This window comes from Anarhichas minor, unplaced genomic scaffold (genome assembly GCF_050575085.1).
Source record: "Anarhichas minor isolate MPS153535 unplaced genomic scaffold, ASM5057508v1 ptg000024l, whole genome shotgun sequence".
NCBI lineage: Eukaryota > Metazoa > Chordata > Actinopteri > Perciformes > Anarhichadidae > Anarhichas > Anarhichas minor.
Genome location: NW_027466470.1, coordinates 8,978,686 through 8,995,571, shown reverse-complemented (window position 1 = coordinate 8,995,571; position 16,886 = coordinate 8,978,686). Strand labels below are relative to the sequence as shown.

The following is a 16,886-nucleotide window of genomic DNA, read 5'->3' as shown; positions in this document are numbered from 1 at the left end:
AAAACGCCAGCAGCACTATTGACCATGAACTGATCTGACAGTAGTACTGATCTTAATTCCTAAGATAAAAGGGCAGAGACAGTCTTTATCACTGGCAATACTACATCAAAACACCAGCAGGAAATCTCTCCCGTAGAGAGACGTCTGCAGCAGAATGAGCTTTAATTATGAACATGAATGAATGAATGATCTCGAGCCACAGAATGAAGAGTTTATCTTGTTATGTCAGCCTGACATGAAATTAAATAAACTTCAAAAAGGAAATTGCAGGAGAATGCATTCCCCCGAAAGGTCACAAGATGTTCTCTACTGTAAGTCACCGAAACTGGCCTTTCAATTGTAACACCTAAACAACATCTTCAGAAGTCATACCTGATGAAACAGACGCTCTTGTACATTATGCTGCATTCCAGTCAAAGTCAGAGTTGGGAAATTCCCTGCCGTTTGTCCATAATTACAACCTTCCTGAGTTCAAGTGGCCCGGCTCTGAAAAACCTGGCAAGTAACACGGTCACCCACAAAATGTAAAGACACTTTAAATTTACAGCCATTTCTCTTTCGGTCTGTCTTCTTCTCACTGGCTCAGTTCGAAAAAACGTGATGTCACATACTTCCAAGCACCAATCAGGATTTAGCAACAAATCAGAGTCTGATGACAGTCGACAGGTTGTTTGGTCGATGTCAATCAAACCTGATCAAACCTCGGTGGCACACTCCTGGAGAAAATACTTTTAATAAATAGAATTGAGCAGTATTGAGTCCTAAAACCCAGGAAATGAGTCAGCATTTCTGCACTTTCGGTTCCCTTCTCTCACACCCAATGTTTCTTTGGAATGCGTTTTGGTTTCATGCCTGGAATCAGGTCTGTGGTTAACACAAGCTCAACAGATTTTAACATTTTGTTCTAACACATAACATATGCAAGTTATTACCCCACTCGTGAATTTGGAATCTTATATGCGTCTTAAAAAAGGCAGTGGCTAAAAAGAAACTAGAAAAACGTCATCATGCCGACTAGTCCGCCTTTAGCTTTATCAATATTATTACAACAATGCGTCAAAATGATAACGTCTAACGTGAACGAGATCCCTCGTAGTGACGAATATACAGAGAATTATCCCCCAAAAGCTGCAGCTCCTGCTTTAAAGTGAGTATCGGCTCATTGTTTAGCTGTCTGGCCCACAACTTCACTGCTTTTGGTTCGCTCTCACTGCTCTCACACCAATTTCAAATAATATAAAATCAGTATGGAAGGACATAACACTACCGCCCCTGCTTATTATGGCGTGACATACTACAGGTGCACTTTGCATACTAAGATCTATCAAAGACAAAAGTCAGTCACGATGACAGCAAAAGCACCAGCTCAGCAAATGCTGATAATCATCTACTCATGAACGCCTCACAGAGAAACATGCAGCGCTGTACATGCTACCACCAGCCAGTGAACACGACAAGTCCGACAGACTTTGGCCGGCCTTATCTCTCTGGTCCTGCACAGTCACCTTCATTTAATACTACCGAAGTGTGACAGCGCCCATGTGGCCCTATAAAAAGCCATAGTCCATCTTGAAAATAAATACGACTTCATTACAGCCATAAAAATCCTGGGTCATTACAAAATGTTTTAAAATAAATCACCACACAGCAAAGTTTCAGTGTGTGTGCAGTAAAAAGTCTTAAGTTCAAAGAGCTCTTCTTCTATTGATTCATGCACATTTCTATTTTGGGGAGAATATAAGCGGAAACACATGCTGTGATGACTTCCCATTTCCAAACTGTCTGCCTGTGCCCAGCAAAGTCTTGATCAGGTTAGTGTGTGTGTGTGTGTGTGTGTGTGTGTGTGTGTGTGTGTGTGTGTGTGTGTGTTCCTAACTGAGGCTACCTTTGGAGACACATTACAGACTTCAGATCAGGTTAACAATGATTTTAGTTAATTGGTTAAGGTAAGGGTTAGGCAAGTAGTGGTTATGGTTAGGGCGACACTCCAGTAAATTAATGTAAGTCAATGTAAGGTCCCAAAAAGTGACCTAAGTAAATATTGTTGAGGGTTTGGTTTGGTTATTTTATCACCAGAAACTGAAGTAGTCTTTGAACTTTTCTTTTAAAGAGCTGCTCCACCCAACCTTTTGCACAACACAGTAGTTTAAAAAAGTTGGTAAAGTTGGTAAAGATTTGTGATCCTGGTGACCCTTGATCCATGAAATGGCACTTTGGCCTTCTGTTTGACCTCATAGTAAAACGGACGTCTCTTTTCATACACCCAGTCAGACATGTGTCTTTACCGAGTGCGTGTGAACTGCCTCAGTGTTTACGTGACATACTTCACACTTTCGTGAACAAACACGTGCACTCACCATTTCACAGTCCCGAGTCACAGGGGAAAGTAGCAGCAGGCGCGTCACGGCGTGTTGGAAACCCCGGTGTGAGAAACAGAGAGAGAAATATCATTTAAGAAAATGAAACAAAACATTTACTGAGAGATTGGCTTCTGGAAATCAAACTTAAAACAATGTCAGTAACCGCTAACTGTATGTCGATGCTGCCCAAAGTATTTCACAGTCAAGTGTTGATACGTAGTGAAGTTGTGCAGCGCACAGACTGTAATAAACGCTTTACCTGACTATAATGACAAGAAAGCTCCCTAAACACCAGCTGACACCACTGTGTGTGTGTGTGTGTGTGTGTGTGAGTTTGTTACCGGAGAACAGGAATTCCGACGCGGTGCTCGTCCCGGGTGAAAAGGACCAGACACCTGTAAGCGCCGACTTTGGCAAACCTTCCCAGAGACGGGGCCGAGCTAACCCCGCCCCCCCTTGCCTCAGAAAGAAGAAATCGGCCCCTATAGTACTTGTAAACGGGCACGCCCACGGTGACGACGCAGGCTGCACAGTCCCAGTGCCACCTGGTGGAGCCTTTGCAGGATGACGGACTGACGTCTGATGGTCGTCCATGTGTCACATGACCACTAGATGGCCTCGTTAGCTTGAGCTGCATTCAGATGCTTCATGATAAAAGTCTGCAAACCAAAGTCAATGTTCCTGAACGATGGCTGAACTTGCAGATAATGTTGATTGCATAGTTTGTATTTCCTGCATTTAGGCTACTACTAAGAAGTAAAATAAATGTGAAATTCATTGGTGGAAGAAGTAATCAGAGGCTGAATGTAAATGTACACCATTATATAACAGCATAACCAGTAAAAGCCTTGTAATCATGTTACTTAATGAAAAGTATTATAAGCAAATAAGCATCAAAAGCAAAAGTACTTGGCGTTTGTATTATTGGATTATTTTTAGTGATGAATTAAGTAGCATTTTAATGTTATTGCTGGTCAAAGTGGAGCTATCTAAACTGTTTTATACTTGATGTTTCTCCTAGCCTATAAGGTAGTTTAAATCTGTAACACACACCCCAGTTGCCTTTTTTTCTTCTAGCTAGGCCCACACCAAGCTAAAACTAAAGCAGTCTAATACAGCAGTCCTGCGATAAATCTTTAACCCCTTTCTCTTCTTTCCTCTCCTTCCTTCTTTCTTCCTTCGGTTAATATTATCTTCCCTTTCACGCTCTCTTCTACACACCCCTCCACACAAACGCACACCGACCTACATGCGTACTGCATGTGTATATGTTTCATATGTCTTCATCTTGGTCACTTGTATTGCGCTACTGTGTAAACAAATAAAAAAAAGTTTAAAAATAAACAAAATTAAGAAAAGACCTAATTGGCAACTCAGTGCATTTTGTATATACAACCTTACAGTAAGATGCAAAGTAACTTGACTACAGTGAATCTGTCAAATAAATGTAATGGAGTAAAAAGTACAATTACTCTTAAATGTATTGGGTAGAAGTATTAATTAAAGTAGCAGAAATTAGAAGTAATCCATAAAAGTACCATCAAATTTCACCCAAGTACTACTTGAATATACAGTATGTACTTTGTTCAGTTCCATCATTGAAAGCTATGAGCAACGTATTTGCATAACTATACGCACAAGTGCAGAAGAACCACAAACAAAACAGGAGACAAATTAAAGAAAAACTCAGAATAAAAAGAGCAGAAACATAATGATTGCAGATGTTTCCATACAGGGCGGCAATAGTAATAGTGAACCATATGATTTTGCCTTCGCAGTCACCAGATCTCAACCCAATTGAACACTTGTGGGAAATGTTGGGGTTGTTCTAAAATCTAAGATGCGTACAGTATACTCATTTTTCTTTTTTGTCACCCATCTGAATCAGCAGATAAGCCTCTGTTGATTTCCACTTTTTAACTGTGAAGCCAATTAATAAAAAGGCCGCTGTAAATGTCACTTATAGGTTACTGGTCTCAGTTCAGTTAGCACGGACAGCGTAACATCAATACCACTGCAGTCTTTCCCAGTAATGAGAAGAAGTGCTGCTGAAGTGCAGGAAGTCAAAATCTATACCATCTGCAGGATTACCACACTTAACCACTCACAGTCCCACAGTTTTTCATTTGTTTCCATTTATTTTTTCTAAAACCTACATGGAGCAAACTAACTATTGGCATCGGCTTTACTTCATCTATTATCAAACAAGGACGACTACGAGACCCGGCAGGAGGAGTGTTACAGTCAAGTTTATTCAACCATGAATGTTTCATATAAACAAGTGTGCACAGGGAAGACCTTGTCCTCAAGGTCCTGATCCTAAACCAAACATCTACCTGAGATTCAATTCAGTTCACCTATTCACGTGGTATTCACATAACGATGTAGAGAAACAATTCTAGACTATTTATTTTGCTGTGGCATATGTCAATGCTACAGTACAACATGTCAGACAGTAGTTCTCAGTGACGGTTTTGGCAATTCTACAGGCTACATTGTTTGCCCTACTGTTATACAAAAGAAAAATTAAAACTCATCAGATCAGATTTTCTTTTTTTTGTTAGAAATCTTTACTAAATCTTCTTACAAGTCTTTAGTATTGCTCTTGCTACATTGAAAAAATAGAAAAATTACATTTGAATATTGAGCTGTGGATGTGGTATTTATAAAGAGCCTTGCTCTTGAGTGTTCATGGCTATGTTTCAATAGTCCTTAGCTGCTTACTCTGCAGATTTCCATTACTCATGTAATGGCCAGCTTCACATCAGCAATCAGAGAAGAAGATATGAAGCAAAGAAGAAGACATCAAACAGTTTTCAGAGGCTCGTCAGCAAAAAGTCTAGGATTCTGCAGAGGTGATGGATGTCACCAGACTGTCCTCTCCCTGAGCTTCTTCCTCCTCTGCTGCTGCTGCTGCTGAGTCTGTTGCTACTTCCTGTTCGGTTGCCACTAAATAAGTGTCCGTGTCGGAGGCTTCGAAGGAGTCGCCCCCCAGATCAGCCAGTTTGATGTAGCCCCTACTGTTGGAGCGCTCCAGACGGGGGCAGCTGAAGCGCCTGGCTCTGTCGCCTTGACGGCACACAGACGCAGACAGGCTGCAGCGGCGTACAGACCTGGGCTGATCCGTGAGGGAGTTGAGCGACATTTGTGACCCCGTTGCTCTGGCAACAGGCGATGGAGGAAACAGCTGGGTCCACGGTGGCTGAGGCTGAGCCTGCGGCGCCCCCTGTTGGTTAGCCGTGTCCGCGGCTATGTCCTCGCGGCTCCGATGGGGCGGGGGGGAATCCGTCGTCGAGGCGTCCTCCTTGACGTCCGTCTCGTCAGTCGGGCTACCGCTGGTTTGTCCTTCCTCGCTAACGGTTTCAGCAGCAGCCTCGATGACGAGCCCTTCCTCGGAGCGTCCCTCCGCTTCCGTTCTCTGAGACTCCTCCACCTCACAGTTGTTCAGTTTGATCACGGGGAGGGTGAAAGCGTTTACAGAGGAGGTGACGATGGAGGTGGTCTCCCACTGCCGGGGCTGCGGCGCCTGCTCGCTGCTATTGCTGTAGTCTTTGTAGATGCTGTAGACGGTGTCCGTAAAGGTCTGGACATCTCTGGACCAGCTCCGAGGCCTGCTGGCCAACGACGGGCGTCTGAACACGTCATCGCCGCCCAACTCGCCCTGCAAACCGAGGCCAGTGGAGGGCCAGGAGCTGCGAGTAAGCGTCCCGCTCGCAGGGAACTGGCCCGACTGGCCCTCGGCACTCCTCGACTGAGTGTAGTTCACCAAACCGTTCAGAGGCGAGTACTCCTTCGACCGTATGCTGTGTAGATCTATAACTGTGGAGTAGATGTCCCTCAGGTTGATGATTTTGGTTTTCTTGTCTCGGTTTTCATGGAGGACTGCATTGGCGCAGATGAAGAGGAAAATGCCAATTCCCATCACCAGCGGTCCAAAGACTTTCAGATTGTCTGAGTACAGGTAATTATTCAGGAAGTCACACAGGAAGCCACAGTGAGGGGCGGGGGCGGGGTCGGGGGCGCTGCTGTTAGAATGGCTCTGGTTGACTAAACCGGATTGTCCGGAGGGAGTCTTGTTATGGGTCAGGTTAGAGGAAACAGGCAGACTCTTGGAGTAGCTCATCCTGTTGGTTTGGTATCCTCCAGTTCTGCGGCGCTCCTGGTACTTTTGCTGGTTTTGGCTGGGCCAGTAGCCCAGTACCGCCATGGAAATCCCCACCATGAGAACTATAAGCCCCACGGCAGCCACAAAACCGGCCGGGGAGCACAGGTTGAGCTTCCCCTTCACCACCACCACATCGTTCTTCTTCTTTTTCTTGGATTTCCGCTTCCTTTTGTTTTCCGCCCGGTTTTTGGAGCGGAGGGAATCCTGGCGCCTGTTCATGCGCAGCAGGCCACCTGTGGCTATCATGGTGACGATTGGACCGCAGGCTTGTCACTCAACCTGGCGGGACACAAAATAAAAAAGACAGAGTATTAGTTTAATGATTTACATGATAAGGAAAGGGTTTTAGACATTTAGAGCCACGGAGTGAATTTGTTCATTTCACTGAGAGATTACACATGTAATCCAGATTTACCATATGTAAGGATTGTCAACCAGGCAAAGCTGGCAACTAACCCTCAGGGACCTCGAAGGCCGCAGGTTCACTCTGTGACAATTACTTACAAATTAGTTTGGTGATGAGCACCACTAAAACATGATATAAACTGAAATGTTAAGGGATTTATGGTATGAAGATTTAGTTATGATTCCTTCTGAGGGCCCTGAGAACCTATTTTCTCAGTCAGCTTCTTACAATCAGCGCTGGGGTCCAACATGAACACACATATTTCTGCCACAGTAAGAACATTTTTGAGAGACTATCTACGTATTTCATTTTTCTCTTTGCTCCTCTTACTGGTTTGACATGAGAGGGACTCAGCTGGAAAAACACAATGTCATGTACTTCAGAGGATTTAGCAACATTTGAATCACAATCTGATGACAGTTAGTGGGTTGTTTGTCAACCACATCTGATGAAACAATACCCACACAGACGTGAAGCAGTTTTTGAAGAGTTTAAACTCTCAACAACTCCTGTTTTCAAGTTATTGTTTTTTTAAACTTTTTTTTGTCATGAATATTTAATGATATAGAGAAATACTTTAATATACCAGCGTGGGAATACTCCTTGGTTTCTGGGGCGAAATGGGTTGGAGGAAAAAGGGGGGGGGGGGGGTCCAGGATCCACGAGCAAATCAATCCGGCCCTGTATCTGAGATTATCCTACAGGTAGAGTGTACACTGCTTCTTTGCACCAAAGGCAGTTGCAATATTAGTCATCAGATGGTCAGTAAACCAACAGATGACATCCATCTGCTGATGCTGGATCTATAAATACAATGACGTAACAGAAACAGAGACAGATACCCAACTTGACAGTGGAGAACAAGGAGTGCTATTTATCTATATTCAGCTGTGCCGGTGCGATATCAGCCTATGAAAATGTAATGTGTCCAGACAGGAGGCCAGCGGGCATGTTCTCTCCATCTCACTCTCGCTTCCATACACTCCATCGCTCTCTGCCTCTCCTCTCTCGCGCCAACCTCTCCTACCAACACTCTCCTACCAACACTCTCCCCTCCTCCTGCTTTCCACCCAAGTCCACTTCACCGTCAACCAAGCGCAGGCGTGCTTCAAGATGACGGCGGCCTTCGCATATACAGCACCTCACCAAGGGCAAATGTGAGCCGCTATAGCCATTTGTTTACACACCAACACTGTCTGTGCCACGTAAGATGCTTGCATTGGTTTTATGATTATGCAGCCCAATAAGTGGGAGCTTCGGTCCAAAGGGCAATGAAGGCACAAACACTCATCATGATTACAGACATCAGCTGATGAGTTCCAACCACATGTGGTGAATGATGATCGGAAGACAAGGCTGATTAATTAGACAGACTCTAGCATTCCCTCCTTGATTGTGCTGATAGCTAGGTATTTAATTTGACTAATCACGCCTAATTGTGTATGACTTAGGGCTTAGGTTCATGAATAACTTATTCCACAAATTCCTCGCAGAGAAGCAATTAAAAAGACGTTTTTAGAGGTTGCTCTGGGTGTTGCTCTCTCAACCCTAACAGTCCTTGACATCCCTTTATGATCCAAGTTATTACAGGCAGTTCCCACGTAAAAGTAGAACACATGGGCTCTGCACCTGGGCCTCCGCAAACAACCCACCGGTACTCAGCTGCTGTTTATAGCGACTTTCTCACTATATCGCATCCGACGAGCACTCAAATCCCTCCCCGGGCGAGAGAGCACGTCAACCCGCACTAAAACCGATAGAGCGTGGGCGGACCCGTGTCTATGTTTGAACGGAGAAGGGCAGCAGTAACGTGGACCAGAAGTGGGTGTGGACAAGTCAGACTGTGTCTCTGTCTGCGGTGCTGAACAGGAAGCTGCCAACTGCTCGGTAAACGTCTCCCTGAAGAAGCTGCTCGTCTGGCAGGATGGAGGGGAGACGAGGCTCGGTTTTCGACGTTCAGTCCGTCCAAGCTGCGGGGGCGCCTATTTTCGCGCAATGTTGCATGAGTAATCGACTGTTGACATTACAGCGCATCTGTTTCCCTTCTGTTGGGGAAAAAAAAGCCCGTGGAGCAAAATAGGAGGTGCTGTGGAGGTTGGAGGTTGCTCCTGAAAATGTCGCTCCCGCACAAAGCCAAACACTGTGTTTTTGGGGGCTCACAAGGTGCAGAGAAGATGACAAACATCCGCACCTCTTCCACGGCCTGACGAAGCCCATGCTTTCATAACGGTAGAGCTGTGTGTTAATAATTATACCTTTATTCAAACGCATGATGCCAGTCATTTAACTCATCACAAATCGGTATTTCATTGCAACATCAGAGCCGTTAAAAAAAAAAGTTTCACTGGATAAATAGATCCGCCTTTGAAATATTGCTCGTTCCACCACCTTTTTTTTTACTTTATGTCTCTCGCATATTTGACAGATGTAGCCAAATATCTAAGACAGACCGACATATCTCCATAAACTGCAACAAAATCATGATTTTAATCTCACAGATAAAACTAGATAGAGGGCGCATTGTTTCAAGCATCGGGCAAGACATCAAAACTCTTGCCCGTCGATTTATTCGAGATACAAAAATAACGCTCCCCAACTAAACCCGTTCTGTTACACAATTATTCGACTTGCTAAACGCTGCAATACAGCCTGTTAGCAGTCAATGTGGAATCAGACGCACGGATATTCAGTTGGGGTTTAAGACGCAGGAGGTACAAAAACATAAATGAAATCATAAAACATCGAGTCTCTTACCAGAAATTGTGGCTCGACAACCAAGCATCTTCAAAGGCGCACTCCTCGTTCAGCTGTGCATGTCGTGGTGCGCCACTTTGGTGCCGAGTCTGGAAGAGTGGTCTCCAGTTGGACGCAGACTCACAATAGACCGGCAGGGGCGGGCCAACTGCATTTCCATTGGTGGGGATTATTGGGCAACGTGAAAAAGGAGGGCTGCTGAGGACATTTATCATACTGTGCGTTATGCTGTTAACCCTTCCACATCTTTTTCTTTCTTTCTAGATTGTCTTACATGTTTGGACATAAAATCATCAGTAACCTGCTGAATGAAAGTTGTATGACAATCGAGTATTATATACGAATGCCGGTTGCATTTTTGCCACAGTCTATAATTGTTGTATGATCTCGGAATTTGTATGGCAGCAATAATAGAGTGCATGCACCGGACACTGCATGTGCATATCTCTGAGAACTATAGGGGGCAAATAATGCATCAATAAATGACTGTGTTATGAGTTTCAAACTGCACATACAGTGCAGGTGAGGTCAGAGAAAGGCAAATTCAAAAACACCAAATCCATCATCTCTAACAGCATGTGCCTTCCTCTCCCTACCTTTCTCCCTTGGGTTGCATTGCTGTAATTGCTCGTATGCTGCGTCCCAATGTTTAACAAAATGAAATATGACAGAGTCCAGATGTGTCTCAGTGTTGTGAGACAGGAGACAGAGGCAGCAGCTACACACATGGCAGGAGGGGGAGCAGGAATTACAAAAGCTAGCTGATGCTCCAGAGAGTTGACTGCGAAATTATGACCCAGAAATGTGCCTTGTTTATGGCATAAATTAGAGGAAAGGAACAGAGAAAACTAAAGTGAGCATGCCGCAGTTGGGAGTCAAAGTATACACGGACATGGGGAATAATCCGGGGGTTTCAAAGAGCTGTCTTTAATCCGTGGCGTTAAACCATGTGTTGGTCTGGAGGTCTGGAGCAGCTTTTAATATAGCTCTAAGCTTGTGCAGTATAGGAAGGCACTGACACACAACCGATGCTTCTGAGCTTCTGACAGGGACTTAATATTTCTTAAAACTCTGTTACTGCGAACACATACTCCAAAATATGTTGTTGGAAGATATCCAGGAGAGAAAGACAGCAGCGATTATTACAAAACCATTGCCTAAGATTAGTTAACAGCCTGTAGAAATAATATGATTGAAAATACTCAACTGAATATAGGTCAAGTGGTTGCACAGGTGCCTCACCAGCCTTTCCCAACTGTCCTTGTACCCTCATCTCACTCATTTAGCTGCGGATAAGAAGCTTGGTGAAAAAAATGCTATTTTTCCTGTATCATTTGATATTACACTTTTTTAAAGTGTAATATATATTTGGAAATAAACTCAGTTTTAAATGCAGAATCCAACCACAAACATGCAAGTCGACACCCATAGTCACATCATCTGCACATCAATCTCCCCCCCCCCCCCCCCCCCCCATCTCATATTCAAGATATCCCTCAAAATCTCTTGATTCCAATCACTTAATCAGTTTGAGAGCACACTCACATGACATATTTTCCTCTGTATTTCAAACAAAGTCTGATCACGTTGCCACCCACAAAACGAGGTCTTGGATTCAATGCGAGCTCCCTTAAATGGATCTTTGTTGACAGTGGCTAATGTGCTCTGTGCCAAAGACGTGCCGGCACCTGTTCTGTTTAATTAATTCAATACATAAAAGAGGAAGAAAAAAGCTTTAATTCATTAGTATTTCAACAATATAGGACAATGGAGTAATAACTAAGTTATTGGCAAAAGGCAGCTTTTTTTTTAAATATTCACGTTATTGCCATCTCATTGTTATGTGTATAGTTTCCGTGACCTGCAGGTGAAAGATTGCAGACTCTTGCAGAAGCGGCAGGAGATTAGCATTCATTTCTGCAGACTTTCCAACTTGCCCTAATGACTTTACCCTCACATACTTAATCATTTCTTATCGAGACCTCCTCAGGTATTAAACTCACCTCAGGTATGGTGATGAAGTGGGCATTCTCAGTCGTAGAAAGAGAAAGAAAGGCAATTTGAAAAAGTGAATAGACAGGTGAGAGACAGAGAGGGATCAACCGTAGATACTCTCAGCTTTTTGTTATGTCTCACACTCCTAATACTGGGTCTTTCATATTTGGGAGGCGCATTCCCATCCACACGGCAGCAGTTATACAATAATTCAATTTGATTCTCAGTGATAATCTGTCACGGTTATTTAAGACACCTGTCTCCAGTCCTGTCAGCCTTGAATGATGTGTCATATAGTTTGGCTTCTATACCATTTTCTCGCCTCACACATCCAGGATCCCAGGGGACGGTGCACCATGGTAGGGCTCACAAATACTGTATCGAAAATAGCTCCAGTGAATCTCCTCCTGAAATGTAACCGGCTTTGTTATGGTTTGTATCTGCACAGCCAGAGCTCAGAAGGCGGCCTTCACTTTGCCCTCTGGCTTCCTTTACTTGTCAGACACTCTTTCTATAATATGCTGGCTAACAGCTAAAACATATACATATATATATATATATATATATATATATATATATATATATATATATATATCAGCATCAGGAGCTGCAGGGGGTTCATTTAATTTCTTCAGCTTGGGCTGTACTGGCTAATTGGGGATGTGAAAACTTGAGATATGGACTCAGTGAGAGATCAACTCCCTCCGGGAAACTTTTTCATCATTACGTCTTATTTGCTGCAGGAGTCAGTTGGAGAGATAAAAGCGGTGCTCCCTTCTGAGGCCTTAGAAATAAAGACACAGCAGCTGAGAGCTTTTACACATTTGGGGGAGATGATGGGCCATCAGTTAAACTGGAAACAACCACTCTAGTATGAGTAATTGAGGAGTGAAAAATCTGCCTTCTGTCTAATTAGATGTGCAATCAGTGTCTCTCAAAACGTTATGACTCCTACCCTGTCTGTAGCAAGTAAGGCACCAATTGGGGCCCTGAAGCTTGAACAAGAAGTCACACATATATAGATTAATTTACAAAATAAGCTAATACATTTCTTTAACAGTTGGGCATTGTAGAAAATGCCACTCAAACAGCAATACATTGTATATTGATAAGGGACTATTTTCAGCTGCAGATTGATACACATTTGGTGCTCTAGATAGCATTTTATTAACAATGGGGCTCTATAGCACAGAAGATTACGATACGTATATCAGGCTTTGGATACACACACACACACACACACACACACACACATAACTTGTGAGTGGGATAAGTTTATTGCTGGTTTTATTCTTTTCGTGGGAATTGTTGACATAAAGAAAACATATGATATGGCCACACTTATCCTTTAAGTATAAAACCCATTTGTTATACCTGATCTATTTTATAACCTGGAATATCCGTTAGAACTCCATGAGGATCACACAATCAAACTCCAGCATCCTCCTGCATAAATCACAACAGACGCTATCAGTGCACAAAACAGGGTCAGGAAGAAATAACAGTGAATAAAGTATTCTCCTTCACTAAACCAGATCGCTATAAATAATGATTTAACGCACACACATCAAACTGTTGACCTTTAGTTTTGGACTGAAGCTGCACCGTGTTCATTATCTTGCACAATGGCAACTCAAACAGTGGAATGGAGGACCTCCTCATAAACCACACCAGTTTCCCAGTTTCTGCACCATTGTGTGCTCAGGTACTGTATAGGGAGAAGACCTATTTTTGATAAATGGCCATTACGCTCAATATGCAGCGTCAAGTTGTGGCTAATGATATGCGTGACTGCACACCGACTGATACAGGTCACGGAGACATATGGTGCATTTCTGGACCATCCGTTTCTGTGTTCGGCAGCCAGGCGTCTCTGACATCACGCGGAGCGCTGGAAATGGAACGAGACACCCGGTTGCAGCGGGCACATGAACCAGTGGTTGGGTTACCAAGGAGAAAGGATCAGGAGAGGGAGTGCAAAGCAGCGGGTGAACACTTGCTCCCAGCAGGTAGCCGGTTCCCACTGGTGACCTTGTTTTATTTCCACAGTATAAATGGCTGATGAATGGGCAACCAAGGACCTGAACAGGAATAGAGGCCAGCATTAGCTCACGTATTATCTGCTGGTAACACTAATGAGAATTTATGGGTAAAATATGGAGAACGTTATGGAAGATTGCCCTACATAGAGAACTCGGACATCTCTTCTAAGACTGAAGTTGTGCTGAAGTTTGCCAAAAAAAAGTAAAAACTTTCTATATTTCCACCACTTAGATGCTTATGAAGAGGATAATAAACAGCAATGAGCAGAGTGTGCATTATCTCAAGAAAAGACAGTAATTACAATCCTCAACATCAAAAGCTTTGTTGCTCCTAAACTGCAGGATCATGCATCTTGTAGGCTGAGCAGCTACAAAGAAGCTGTTTTTTCCCCACTGTTTAGCTTCACGGCCACATTTTGCAGTGCAGCGAGGCCGTTGCGCAATCAGAGCTAATTCTCGGGGTTTTGTAAGATGCAAGCTTCAAGAAAGCCTTCTTTGATCTCCCATCCTTGATAATATAGGTCATCTCTTCAGGGAGAAACAACAAAGACCAAATGAGGCGGAAAATACCACTGAACCCACCTCGCTGGAGCAAGAAGCCATCCCTCCGATGCAGCTTCACGGACCACAACACGGAGCCTCACAGACCTATTTTCAGGGTCTTGATCTTTGGCATTTTAACACAACTGCCCATCAGACTGTGTGCTGACAAGAGAAAAAAGGCAGTTTTTGTTCTAATGTGAAATATTGCATCTGTCATCTCCTACTCTGCTGCCTGTATGTGGAGCCTGTTCAGACTGGGTCTCCATGGCAACCGTTTTATAATGCCTCGCGAAACACCTTCGAAGAGATTTCCTCTTTATCTGGGCTGGAGGGCTGGAGGGCTGACAGAGAGGCACCGTAGACTCAAATGAGAGGGCAGAAGTGACAGCTGAAGGGTTTGCACGTGCCCCGTCAAAAAGGCGTGACGTTCAGAATGGCAAAGGATACGAGATATAAAGAAAAGAGCTCACCCCGAGAGGCCAGAGGAAATAGGATGACATAAGATATTGTCAGTTTTTATAGCAGGACCACATGTCCTGATAAAACCTGTTTTGGTTGCAGATTCAGAGATTCTACTTCGAAAAAGATACCGTCACCGCATGTGATTCACCGAGACATTCTGGCGCTGACATTCACTGTGCAGGAGCGTGGTCTCCGGGTCCTGGAGGACGAGTCCAGTCATGTGGAATTCAGCAGGCGTGAGCATGATGGGAGGGAGGCATACTGCCAGCTGGGTCTTCTGCAGTGGTGAGCCAGAGCCCATGCCAGGAGCTGACAGGACCAGAGCCCGGGCCTCATCCATGCATGCTAATCAGCACAGTCGTCAGATGAGCCGGGGTCGAGGGCATCTGCAGGGGTTCATTGCCATGGATACAGCAGCAGTCACATGATATTACCTGAGCAGGTAAACCGAGCGGAAGGAATGTTGCGTCTTGACATCGGCTGTATGACCTTCAGTTACGTCACCGCTTCTCAGAACAGTCAAAGGCTGCAGGGTGAGGAAGCAAAAAATATTGATAATTTTTTGGTATTTTCTTAGTAGCTAAAGCATTCATGATTAATGACGGTACACAGAACTGGATATCTTTTCCATTCTTCACCCAAAACAAGACCGCTGGGTCTGAAAACAAAAACACAGAGTCTTAAGAATATGCAGGCTGTGACAAAATAAGTCGTTAATCATTTCAGCACAATCCTGTAAGTCAGCAAATGTTGCCAGTTTGTCTTTTCCACAGCTCCACACCTATTTCTATTTTCAGTTGTGTGGCACAGAAGTTAACTCAACTTTGTAGTTTTGGAGACTATCGGTGGTTTGATGGGAGACCAACAAGAGTGCTTTAATCATATAGAAAGGCTCCACTGCGTGTGTGACACAAAGACATCAGTAAATGATAGATGGACGTGAATGCTTGGAGTATTATTTTGACTTTGGAGAGTCAAATGTGCTGTAAATTTGATGACATGGGTTCTGTTCAAAACTGATTTGCTTATTCATCTAACAATACAGTCTTTTTTTTCAATGCATATATTTAGCACATTAATCACTTATCTCCATCACAACATTTCCCAGTTGTGTAGCAACTGGCTGAAAACGTATTTCCAATCAAAAGAGTTTCATCTCGTGGTCGACCTAACACAACCACTTTTGACTGCTTTTATCTGGGCATCTTTGAGGTCATTCATCTTTTTATATGCTAATATTTTAATCAGCATTTTCCAATGAATTAAGGCCTGGCAGGGCGCAGACTCATTTGTGTTATCGGGCAAATTAACCTTTACTGATGGAAGGACAGTTGAAAATGGTAGCTGTCGGAGTGTATTCAGAAGGTAGTCTATATAGTGTTTCCTCTGCGAACTGAATGATATGAGCTGAGTAACGACCTGTCAGTGGTATTCTGAAGATAAAAGTCTGCCGCAGGTGATAGCTTTCCACATATTGGATTATTGACCTACATTGAGACATTTAACAAACAAGCAATAAAATGAAAACAAATTAACCATGAACGGTATGATTGTGAGTTCACTTCAACACACTGGCAGCATTATTGAGAATAAATAAATTATTGTTCTTGTCATATGTCTTCGGGATGAGGGAAAGGTCTTATTTAAACACAACCTGTTTTTGTCATCGATCTTCTGTATTGAAAGGAGACATAAAAAAGAAGATGGTGGTTAGGAAGAGACACAAAGCAAAGCAGAGTAAAGTTTCATCAAAGAGCAAGAAGGAGAAACTTACAGAGGGCATTGGAAGCAAAGAACATCAAAAGGAAGGAATGTTTTCATTCTGTTTTTTAACAATGTTAAAACCACATTAATTGATTTTTTAGCCAAGGTGGGGCGGCTGTAAACACAACTCTGACATATTATCACCTTATAAAGCTGATATGGCGAACGTTGTAGCAAACAGTTGCCTATTGTATCATGCAGATCCAGAGAATTATTATTGGCATCTGTTTGGTGTTGTGATTCTGGCCAACTGGACCTACGTCCATGTATTCCGTTATTGTCCGTTATTGGTCTGCAGGGAAATGTCTGGCTCTTTAGCTGCTAAATCCTCCACCATGTTTACCAGCTAGTTGCCAACCACGTCTGTCTGCTGTTTGGTGCTTGGCCATTAGCGT

At 43.5% G+C, this 16,886-nt stretch overlaps 2 protein-coding genes across 3 annotated transcripts in view; both read right to left on the bottom strand.

Annotated features, from left to right (window-relative positions):
- Positions 1 to 2,804, bottom strand: part of LOC142956078 (band 4.1-like protein 3) — a 44,925-nt gene extending 42,121 nt beyond the window's left edge. The window contains exon 1 of one of the 2 annotated variants that reach the window (XM_076097392.1): positions 2,702 to 2,804. The gene's annotated coding sequence lies outside the window, so the exon portion shown is untranslated. Of the gene's footprint in view, positions 1 to 2,357; positions 2,614 to 2,701 lie in introns of those variants that run through there. The other variant, XM_076097387.1, reaches the window with a different exon arrangement.
- Positions 2,805 to 5,199: 2,395 nt separating this feature from the next.
- tmem200cb (transmembrane protein 200C, genome duplicate b) lies at positions 5,200 to 6,771 on the bottom strand. The gene has a single exon (XM_076097664.1). It carries the CDS (start codon positions 6,769 to 6,771, stop codon positions 5,200 to 5,202), a length of 1,572 nt encoding a protein of 523 aa, XP_075953779.1.
- Between the last annotated feature and the right edge of the window lie 10,115 nt (positions 6,772 to 16,886).

Excerpts from the sequence above, each read along its gene's own strand:
- tmem200cb (XM_076097664.1), bottom strand. The coding sequence starts at position 6,771 with ATGATAGCCACAGGTGGCCTGCTGCGCATGAACAGGCGCCAGGATTCC.